We start from the raw sequence: 11966 nt of genomic DNA on the forward strand, positions 1-11966 counted from the left end.
TCTGAATCTGACAAAGGAAAAAGTTAATTAATCAATTAACTACAATTCAAACCATCAGACAAATGCTTTTTGGAGGTGACTGATACTGGAAGCAAGCTGTTATACTCAGTGTTGGTTGGCCATTTCCATGACAATACTCAGAATACTCTTTTAGCTTTCTCAGAAACAGGGCTGGTGTCCAAACACTCAGTGAAAATATTAGGATTGTTTGGGGATACTGCCTCTCCACAGACTGCTACAACAAGCATGCTGGGCAGAATTTTTGAAGCTACCCACACCTTTTGATTCCCTACTTTAGCACAGAATTTCGAAATTTAAGATAGAAAAGACCTTTAGGCCATGTGGTCCTTACCCCTTTAGGATCAGAGCAAGATTCTTCCATAAAGTATCTTTGCTAGTGCTTTGTCCAGTATAATTTTAATTGATTCAAGTTATGGGACTTCCAATGTTTCCCCTGGATACGATTTCAGACTCTCTAAGATCTCGTTACTATGAGAATACATAACACTCTAACAACAGATGGAATTGACACTTTCTACCACACTAAGACCTTTCAGCGCTATGGTTTATGAAAACTCTTCAGCTTAATACAGCTTCTCACCGCACTGCAACTGATTTTATAATAACGTTATAGTACAATTGATTTTATTATGATTTCATATTGAATATCCCTCTCCTAGATAAGAATAGTTAAAGAGGCATATGCTGAAGAACTCTTTGCTGCAAATAAACTGTAACTATTCTTTCTCTGTAACGTTCTGAGGGCTGTAGTATAGTTTTCTTCATAAAGAAAAGTTGATGATTTAAAAATATTAATAGTGATGCACTGTTTGGAATAGACTTCGGGTATGTAGAATAACTGTCTTGATACCGGGATTGTTGTAGCAAAAACACACACTCCAGACAAGTTAAATAGCTTCAGTAGTAAAAATATATTGCAATGTTTTATCCACTGAGACAAAAATAAGAGCAGAATGAAAATGGAAATATACAGAATATGAAAATACAAATGAGAACAGAAACATTCTATAACAGTAGTTAACTACAACCATCAAAGCAAACAAAATGGAAGAATAAATAAATATTCAACATGAATCTGAGGGCTTTAGGATTAATTCTCTCTATTTCATACAGGGAAATGGAATTTGGGAAAGAACTTTATTGACCAATTATGCCAGAGAGACACTATTCAGTAGTTGCCTTTTGCAGTTTACTGTACTACAGAAACCTTCTTGCTATGATGAAAGAGGTGCAAATGAGATGAGTGAGGCAAGGCACTGCACTGAACTATCTAACACAGAGATCCACATTAATACATCCATCCCACTGCAATTACATTTTTTTTGTCTCAAACAAAGATACACTGAAAAAAATCAGCAATATGTGCTTGATTGTCTTGATATTAAAAAATCCCTTTGGCAAACTTTTCTTGGCATCAACAATATGGTTGCCAAATGGCCTGGGAAGAGGAAACACCCTAATGGTGACACCCAATGTGTAAGGTATAAATAGAAATCGGAGGACATCAAAAATTTACAGTCTGAGTCTTTATCAGGCTGTGCAACTAAACTTGGGCTTTGGGTTGGACACTTAACTGCTATCACTATGAGTCGTAGCACTAAGACTACGATTACCTCTTCTTCAGTTGCTGGAGGTGGCGGTGGAGGACGTATCTCTAGTGGAGTTGGTGGTGGGCATTCTTCAAGCTCTACTAGAAGGATAACCAGTGGTGGAAGCTTTTCTGGTAGAAGTTATGGTGGAGGAGGTTCCAGATGTGGTTACGGAGTGGGAATAAGCAGTGGTGGTTATGGAGGAGGAATAAGCAGTGGCAGTTGTGGAGGGGGAATAGTTGGTGGCAGTTATGGAGGGGGAATAGTTGGTGGTAGTTATGGAGGGGGCTTTGGATCAAGTTGCGGCTACGGGGGATTTGATGGCGGTTATGGAGGTGGCTTTGGTGGTGTTGGTGGCTTTGGTGGATTTGGTGGCTTTGGTGGAGGTGGTGGTTTTGGTGGTGGTGATACTGGCATCCTCTCCAATAATGAAAAGATAACCATGCAGAACCTTAATGACCGCCTGGCTTCTTACCTGGAAAAGGTGCGAGCTTTGGAAGCAGAAAATGCTAATCTTGAGAATTTAATCAGGGAATGGTATCAGAAGCAAGGTCCAATTATTACATCAAAGGACTACAGTCGCTTTTATAAAGAAATTGAAGACCTTAACTATCAGGTAAGCTCTTATTTTTCAGACAAGTTTTATTAATTATAAAGGCTTCTCTTTGAGACTATGCACAGCTACTTAGGCAGACAGCACGTAAAATATTTCATGTGGTATGAGATTACATACAAGCAATCAAAAATTAGGACACGCCAGCATTAACGTTACCTGTACAGATGGAATCTTCGGAGGTTTTACTAAACTCTAACAAGTATCTACCGAGCATGTGCAATCTCAGATTTTCAAAGGCTCATAACTTGGCCAGTTTCGGGCTGATTTTACAGGGTCAGCAAAAGGCATGTCCTTTATGCCAGGACACACCCTCCTGCCAAATTCTGAGTCTCTGTTCCAAAAGATGGAGGTGCTAAAACTCAACAAAATGTTAGAAAGAGCTTTTTTTTTCACATAGACAAAACATTGTATTTTACCTAACCTTGTCTAGAGAAATAGCTGAACTGATTCTGCTAAATTATATATTTTTAAAAGGAGGCGGGACTCTGGCATGCACAAGCCGCGGGGCAAGCAGGGGCACCTCCCAATCTCCGTGCGGTGAGAGGGAGGAAGCAGTAGGGTGACTGGCTGCCGGCTCAGAGCTCCTGCTCTGCTCATCCCTACAGCTGCAGCCTGCTGCTTCTCCTTCCTTGCTGTTGGAATCCCACCTGTTGCCCCTGACTCACCTGGAAAGCAGCCAGTAATGCTGGGACTCCAGTAGCATGTAGCAGGCTGCAGCTGTAGGGGTGGGGGAGGACCTTGCAGCCAGCTGTCATGCTGCTGCCAATCCTCTCTGCCCAGGCTACGCACGCCACTAGGCGGGAGATAAAAAACAAAACAACCTGAAGCAGACACCTGGCATGGAAAAATTCTCGTAACATTTGATAAAGTTATAAGCAACTAAAACAGTCTTGTACAGGAAAGCATCAGGCAATCTTAACTTTAGGCATCGCTATGTGTGCCACTTGCAATACATATTGCAGACACAAATGAAGACCATTATAAAAAACTCTTTTGTGAGGATATCAATACACTTGTAATCCATTTATAGTGGCCCCTTTCCTTAACAGAACAACGTTTTTAAAAAGACAAATAGATTTTAGTCATGGTTCATGGGGAAAATTTACTAATCTGAGTTAATGAAAAATATTCCTTATAGGTGAAGTTGGAACTAGGATGTTTTAATAAAATATTCTTAAATATAATAAGTAAAAGGACAATGCTGTTAGTCTGATGTAACAACAATTATCAAGCTTGTCTACTGAAGTATGAAAAGACTTTTTCCTAAAATAAAATAATAAATATTTCAGTGATCTAATTAGCTCTAACCAGGCATTTGGAAAAAATTGTTTTCAAAGTTTATTGTGAAGAACTGTATAAATAACTGATATCAACCTAAGGTACAGGACTGAATAACAAACTTTGAAGGCAAATAATTAACTCATACCACAAACATTAAATCATATTTGACAACATACAGAATACTCCTATCTATATCTATATACCTGAGTATATATTATAATATAACTCTCTCTCTATAACTATAGATGTATATATTACTAAATATATTCACACTTAATCTTTCATACATAATCTTCACAGTTTAGATGACAAAAAGCAAAAATTTTCCAAATGTCATCTTGTCAATGCTATTTTCTATCTCAATGCTATTTTCAGTGATAAAAAGCCCAAACATAAAATTACATGCTTTTGACATCACGGCAATGAATTAAAGTGTTGTGGATCTTTTCAATAACAGGAAGAGAACTCTAAGTCTAGAAAGTAGTCATATACTAACTGATATCCAGCACATTAATGGGGCCTGATCACTGTTCCGCTCATTCCCAGTTTCCCTACCTGCCCATACCTCACTCACTTGCATGGGAGGCGGTGGAGTGACTCTGCAAAGGTTGCTTCCCAGTCTTGTCCTGCTATCTGCAATGCGAATAGCCAGTACAGGGTGTGTGCATTATGGCCCCGTGTGGGTATGTAGGATAGGCCACAAGATGAGCCTAGTTTCTAATCTTTACACAGAATCGTGTTAGACCTTCAAGATGTACCAATATTCCAGTATCCTTTATCTGAATGCACCTGTTGTTACATGCAATGGTAATAATGTTGTTTTTTTTTGCACTGTTATTTTGCCAGATATGGGATGTTTGTTTAATTATTCTCTTAAACAAGGTTTTACATGTTTTACAAGAGATGTAAATCATTAGTGCAGTGAATGTCTCATTAATATATACATCTTCCAAGACTGATTTTCATAGGAAGAGTACCATTGCATTTGCCTTGCAGGTGAAAAAGAAGCAACAGACACTTGTTTCTCAGATCTTTGGATTCTCCCACACTGTTTATATATGATGCTGCACTTGTTTGCTCCCTTTTTCTCTGTGTCAGACAAAAGAGACTGCAAGGCTGAATGTGATCTGTCACCTCTTTTTCAGATTGTTAATTCATCTGTGGATCTTAACAAGGTCATTCTGAACATTGATAACACTAGGATGACTATTGAAGACTTTAAACTGAAGTGAGTAGCTCTCTTCCTTCCTGCCAGTCATTTCCACCTCTTCACATCAGTTCCATGAATCCACTATCCAAAGCAATTCATACAGGGGGTTACAGTATTTTACTTCCAACTACATGACAGAACAGTTACTGGAAAGAGAAGTACTCCAGCAACCACTGGGGTTTTATGAGTTACACTATAATTTTTCTCTAGAGATGCTTTTGAATAGGGGCATTCCAAGGACTTCAGTTCGTTGTCACTCACAATTTTTCTTGTGTTTCTTAGGTATTACGAATTTAGGATCAGATCCTCAGCTGGTATAAATCAGTGTAGCGCCATTGACAACAATGGGATTTTGCTGATTTTTACCCACTGAGGATCTGACCCTCAGTTTTACACGGTCACTGAACAAAAAATTGATGATTCCTCACTGAAAACAGGAGACACTGGTAGGTGATATCTGTACGATGCCTACAGTGAGCGGGAACATGGAAAGACTGAGGAAGGAGTACTAAAAATCCAGTCCGTGACACTGAACTAAGGTCAGATGGTCAGGAAGTGCTGTGTGTCTGAGGCCACGTCTATACGACGCGCCATTTCGGCGCGTTAAAATCGAAAGCTCGGAGTTCGATATATCGCGTCTCGTCTAGACGGGGATATATCGAACCCAGAGCGCGCTTACATCGAATCCGGAACTCCACCAAAACAAACGGAGTTCCGGATTCGACATGGCAAGCCGCGCACATCGATTCGGTGCGGTGAAGACGGGTGAGTAACTCGATTTTAGATATTCGATTTCAGCTACGCTATTCTCGTAGCTGAAATTGCGTATCTAAAATCGATTTTCACGCGTCGTGTAGATGGGGCCTGCACTCACCTACACCGGTGTTAATCAGGAGTAGCGCCATTGCAGCCAATGGGATTAAAACAATGTACAGTCAATGGAAATGCAAAGAGAATCAGGAAGAAGCAAAGAGATTAAAATAAGGTAGAAAAAGGCAACTGGGTGATGAGGACCTGTTCATAAACAAAGCTGCTAGTGCTAGTACTGACCCAGCACCGCTGTCACTGACTTTCTTCTCTGTGGTTTAGATATGAGACTGAACTGGGTCTCCGCCAGAATGTGGAGAGTGATATCAATGGCTTACGCCCCCTGTTGGACCAGTTGACCCTAACTAGGTCTGACCTGGAGTTAGAGTTTGAAACCCTGAAGGAGGAAATGATTTCTCTCAAGAAGAACCATGAGGAGGTAAAATCCCCCCTTAAAATAATAATTAATGAAAATTCAATATTCAAAGAGTTTCCTTGGCTACTAGTCGCCAAATTTTTGATTTTGAGTGTCCAACTTGAGACATCCTGGGTCTGATTTTCAGAGCTGCTGATTGCCCACCGCTCTCACTGACTTAACGGATGGCTAGGTGAAGTCTACTTTGAATGTTAGACCAAACTAGATTAGGGAAATGAGCAGCTTTCATTCCCCAAATTCAATTCACTGGTGAAACCAGGGAAGAAAACGTAGATTTCATGTATGTAAAAGCCACAAGGAAATATTTAAGCTTCTTGTGAAAATATTTTTCATGGAAGAAGTGTGATGCATAAACTGACTACCATAATGAACACTCAACATGCAAGGTCCACAACACACTGCAAATCAAACACCCCACAGGAGGCAGAGTTGGGGCTGAGCATACAAAACTAGCCCTTTCACAGACTAAAACAGTATTGGCCATTGTGTAGTTTAACTAGGGAGTCAAAGGGGTGGATCCTGTTCCTCTCCTGGCATATGACAGACAAGGATCTTGTGAGACATAAGGGGTGAATGTCAGAATCTGGCCACATGAGAAAGGGTTGTGTTGGCAGTGGGAGGGTTGTCTTGAAAAGTTTCTTTGCTAAAATATGAGCTCAGAATGAGGTATTTGTTTTCGGGGGGCCTGGGATTTCATTGCAGGAAAGTAGAGGACTGCACGTACAGATCAGTGGTGATGTTAGTGTGGAGGTCAATGCTGCTCCAGGCGAAGATCTGACAGAAATACTAAATGACTTGAGAAGAGAATATGAGCAAATCATTGAGAACAACCGTAAAGAGGTGGAAAAATGGTATGAAACCAAGGTAAGTTGCAGTAGCTATAACTATATCTCTCACAAAAAGACTTGACATACTTTGTTAGCACACACAAGTATAATAGTGGTAGGACAATTGTTCCCATGTTACTTAATGCAGATCATCTTTAAATTATGCTGACAGTTTAGCATGAGAAGTTCAGAATTGGAGCAAAAGGGTTTGCTGCGAGCAAGAATTCACAGAATCATAGAAATGTGGGACTGGAAGGGACCCTGAGAAGTCAGGTCCATCCCCCTGCACGTATGGCAGGACCAAGTGAACCTAGACCACCTCTGACAGGTGTTTGTCCAACCTGTTTTTAAAACCCTTCAATGATGGGGATTCTACAACTTCCCTTGGAAGCCTGTTCCACAGCTTAACTGCCCTTATAGTTAGAAAGTTTTTCCTAACATTTAAACTAAATTTCCCTTGCTGCAAATTAAGCCAATTACTTCTTGTCCTACTTCCAGAGGACAGAGAGAACAATTGATCATTTTTTACCACAGCCCTTAACATATTTGAAGACTGATATCATGTCTTCGCTCAAGATTCCTTTTCTTAAGATAAAGCATGCCCAGTTTTTGTTAACCTTTCCTCAGAGGTCAGGTTTTCCAAACCTTCAACCATTTTTGATACTCTCCTTTGGATTCTTTCAAATTTGTCCTGTCTTTCCTAAAGTGGGGAATCCAGAATTGGACACAGTTCTCTGGCTGGGGTCTCAGTGCGGAGTAGAGTGAGACAATTACCTCCCATGTCTAACATAGAACGCTTTGTTAATACACCTCAGAATGGTATTAGCCTTTTTTCACAGATGCATCACATTGTTGACTCAGGTTCAATTTGCTATCCACCAGAACTCCCAGATATTTTTCAGAAGTACCACCATCTAAACAGTTATTCCTCATGCAGTTCTTCTCAGCTTGGTGTCCCCTGCGGATTTTATAAGCACTCCTTCCACTCCTTTATCCAAGTCACTAATGAAAATATTGAACAGCACTGGATCCAGGATTGACCCCTGAAGAACCTACTACACACACCGTCCAAATTTAACAGTGAATCATTGATAGCTACTCTCTAAGTACGGTCTTTCAATCAGTTGTGCATCCACCATTTAGTAATTTTATCTAGACCACATTTCCCTGAGGTGAACCAGTATATATGTGGAATCCCTGTATTAAATAGCAAGGGGAATTCAAACCAGGCCTGGGGTGCACTGGCACTGCAGAAATGTGTGTGGAAAGTTTACACAGCCCAGTTTACATTATTCATAGACTCAGACTCAGAAGAGACCATTATGATCAATCAGTCTAACTTCCTGCACATTGCAGGCCACAGAACCTCACCAACTCATTCAGCCTCTAGCCAGATTTACTTATTTTTGTAGATGCTTTCGTGATGATAAATTCATCATATTCACCCTATAATTAAAGCGAAAACATCTTGATTGTGTATTTGCATTTTTCAGATTGCAGAAGTTCATCATGAAGTCCACTTGAGTGGTCAGGGCATAGAGTCAAGCAACAAACAGGTCACAGAGCTGAGACATGAATATCAAAACTTGGAAATCGAGCTGCAGTCCCAGCTCAGCATGGTATGTAACAGCATTTGCTTCTGTATCTCACAAATGAAACAGGACATGTGGATTACAGGCATGATGGGAGACCAGCCATAGCTAGTGCTCCGTTAGTAAAGGGTGAGATGGCTGGTACATCTGTTGCTGTCAAGGATTTGCCTTATTCTTTTTGCCCTGGAGAATCCCAGTTTTCTACATCAAAATAGGTTAAACTTGCCACATTCCTACAGACCCTGTTCCTCCTGTTCAATTCTCAGGTACAGTCTTTGCAGTCCTCCTTGGCTGACACAGAAGATCGCTACTGCCAACAGCTGCAAAAGCTCCAGACCCTGATTGTCTATGTGGAAGACGAACTGGCAAGTATCCGAAGTGAAATAGATAATCAGAATCAAGAGTACAGGCTGCTCCTTGGTATCAAGACCCAGCTGGAACAGGAGATCGCTCAGTACCGGCATCTACTTAATGAAGGAAATCAAGACATTAGGTATGTAAACTATTGGGATATCAGGGCATTACATGAAACCTCAAAGCTGGTAATTCCTGAGTGTGAATTATAGTACTGAGGAGCAAAGAGAATCATGCAGTGTGAAGAACTGGTACAACAGATTCTGCAGTCACAAAACCTGCAAGGAAAGGGGCCTAATTTCATGCCACTGAGTGATCCTCAAAATATTTGGAGATTTGTTTCATAAACCATAAGGTGCTCCAAAACTCATGGCATTCTTGGATTTTAGAATTGGAATAGAAATCTTATGAGTAAAATTATAATTTAAAAATTGTTCTGCTGCTGTACTACTTTGGGCTGGGCAGGAAATACCATGAAAAGAGCCCTTTTCCCATTCTTTTGCTATTTTTGATTCTAGAAAAAGCTAGGAAGTACAGAGGGAGCAGTGAAAATAGAAAAGAATTTTAGTTTGAAGTTCTGGTGAAAATTCGGGTTATTTTTTATTTTACCTGAAGCAGTTGACCTGTCCTTAATTCTGATTGGTCTTAACCCATACCATGAAACAAGCAAAAATTAGTTAGCTTTATGCATTTCAATTTTGGATACCAGTGACACAGTAGGCTTTCAGAACTGGTGGGGCAGCAGAACCAAATCTGGAAAAAAATCTCTGAGCAGGGCCATGGGAAAATTCAACCTGTGGACTTGAGGTTGGTGGGGGGATGAATTTGAGTGTCATTTTCTTGATGATCTGCACTGGCCCTGGGGATTGAGGGTGCTGGGTAATGGACAGGAAGAAGAGTGCTGGTCAGGCTTCCATGCATCTTTTGTGAAATGATTTGTTGTTTAATTCACTTTTCTCTTTTCCTTTTACAGTGTTTCGCAACAAGGAGGTGGCATTTCTTCAGGAGGAGGAAGAATCATTGGAGGTGGAGGATCAGGAGGCAGAACCGGAGGAAGTAGCATTACTTATGGAAGTAGCACAGGGGGAGGAAGAGGAGGTGAAAGAGGAGGATGTATCACTGGAGGTGGAGGATCAGGAGGCAGAACAGAAACAAGAGAAAGTAGTGTCCATTATGCTGGAGGTAGCACAGTAAGAAAAGGTGAAATTTACTCAGGGGATGGAATAGGAGGATCAGGAGGAAGACCATGTGGTATAACTGGAGGAGGAGAGAGAATTTCAGAAGGTAGTAGTAGTTCTTCCCACTCCTATACATCTACCCAGGGCCACTCATCTTCTCAGCCATCCAAGTCTGGTGAAAGCTACGGTAAGAACTTGTTTTAAGGATAATTGTTTCCTTGTTCTTTACACTCTAATTCAAACAGTAGGCTAATTGCTCATTTGGTTCAAAGAATTCCTTGTGTGGGGCACTGCAATGTTTTATTAAGTCTCTTTTTTCTTCAAAGTGTACATGAGGCTGTTGGCGAGACTGAGGTGAATTGGATTGCAGTATCATTGATATGCAACTGGTACACTGCACTGCTCTGTACCTCATTTTTAATAAGGCCCAAATACTCTTTCTTTTCCATTATCTAGTGTCACAGAGCCTCAATGAGAGTGAGCTGGATGAGGTTCAATTTGGAAATGGCAATAATGATATTAGCTGGTTGGGTGGGATCTCAAAAGTACAGAGGGAAAGTTTCTGCCCTCGCTGCAGAGGAAGTTTGCAATTTGGGAGTGTTCTTTGACTCCAAATTGTTCTTGATGGCACTGTTGGCCAAAAACACCCTTTTCATCTATATCTGGGTAGATGATTGCAATATTTTATTTTAAACCTAACACAATTCTTCAAAGCTTTAATTACAACCATAGCTGATTTTCTTCATCTTATTTACTTTCTGCAGAACCCCATCAAAAATAAAAATTTGTAATAAAGCTCTGGAGTACTTACAGCCATCCTAGCATTTGTCCCCAGCCTGTTTTCTGTGTGTTAAACAGTAGTGCAAAGAGATTCCCCCACCCCACTAAACAAAGTAATGGCTCCTTCTCTCTCTCTCAACAGCATACTCAAGAAAATCCTTTGATTAACCAAACATGTCAATGATCCTCCAGCCAAACACCATCCATCTGAGCAAACTTCAGACAAAGTTAGAGTGAACTCACCACATTTCCTGCATGCCTAAACAAAGAGCAAGGAGAAATGCTCCTAACAGTTATTCAATGCTGCTCCATCTGTCCATAGAGGTCCATCAAAGCTATTCAGATGGGCTACTTTCCTGCCTATTGCTCCCTGCTTTTTCCATTCTGTGATTCCGTTCTGTAATGTTCTGACAATCTGTACCAAGGTTGATAATCTGCCTTCCATGAAAAATGTCTCTAATAAAACTTTATTTCTGCTTGATGCAATCAGAAACCTATGTCTGGGAAGTATTTTCCTTTAACACGCTTTTTGTTGGTATCCAATTCAGATGCAAATACCAACCCATCCTCACACAGAGTATATAGGAATGGGTCAGTTATACATTGCAGTAGTTGAAGGTGTTATACTTAAAGCAAAAGAAATAAATTGAGAGAAAATACATTTGCATCTCTTAGTACTCATGTACTTCAATCCCAGATTATCCAGAGCATTTCACACTGGTCTTTTTCTGACTGTTCAGTGTAGATTGTAAACTCCTTGGGGTTGGCACCATGTCTTCATCTTTTAGTAATGAACCAACTACTCCTGTGGCACCCAGCAAATAATAAACAAACAAGCATAAGGAAGTGCTGCTTCATACAAGGCAGGTCTCCCTGTGGAATTCACTATCAGGGGATGCTGTGAAGGCCAAAAATATAACTGGGTTCAAAAAAGAATTGAATAAATTCATGGAGGTTTAAAACAAACATATGGAAACACTTCTTCACATGCACAGTCAAACTGCGGAGCTTGTTGCCAGGGCTTATTGTGAAGACCAAAAGCATAACTGGGTTCAAAAAAGAATTAGATAAGTTCATGCAGGAACATCAATGGCTATTAACTCTGGGTGTTCCTAAAACTCTAACTGCCAGAAGCTGCGAATAGATGACTCAGTATTGGATTATTCAACATCAACAATTGCCCTGTTTTGTTCATTCCCTCTGAGGTATCTGGCACAGGCCGCTGTCAGAAGATAGGATACTAGACTTGATAGACCATTGGCTTGACCCAGTATA

At 40.5% G+C, this 11966-nt stretch overlaps 1 protein-coding gene across 1 annotated transcript; it reads left to right on the plus strand.

Moving 5' to 3' along the window:
- Window positions 1–1605: 1605 nt before the first annotated feature.
- Window positions 1606–10859, plus strand: LOC116829882 (keratin, type I cytoskeletal 19-like). The gene is made up of 8 exons (XM_032788957.1): window positions 1606–2226; window positions 4653–4735; window positions 5807–5963; window positions 6663–6824; window positions 8281–8406; window positions 8646–8872; window positions 9707–10098; window positions 10834–10859. The coding sequence occupies exons 1-8, from the start codon at window positions 1606–1608 to the stop codon at window positions 10857–10859; spliced, it is 1794 nt and encodes a 597-aa protein (XP_032644848.1).
- Window positions 10860–11966: the final 1107 nt, after the last annotated feature.

Source organism: Chelonoidis abingdonii, chromosome 21 (genome assembly GCF_003597395.2).
Source record: "Chelonoidis abingdonii isolate Lonesome George chromosome 21, CheloAbing_2.0, whole genome shotgun sequence".
Lineage (NCBI taxonomy): Eukaryota > Metazoa > Chordata > Testudines > Testudinidae > Chelonoidis > Chelonoidis abingdonii.

Coding starts and splice junctions, on each gene's coding strand:
- LOC116829882 (XM_032788957.1), top strand. CDS start 1,606: ATGAGTCGTAGCACTAAGACTACGATTACCTCTTCTTCAGTTGCTGGA. Junction 6,825..8,280: donor AAAAATGGTATGAAACCAAG/GTAAGTTGCAGT, acceptor TGCATTTTTCAG/ATTGCAGAAGTTCATCATGA. Junction 10,099..10,833: donor CAAGTCTGGTGAAAGCTACG/GTAAGAACTTGT, acceptor CTCTCTCAACAG/CATACTCAAGAAAATCCTTT.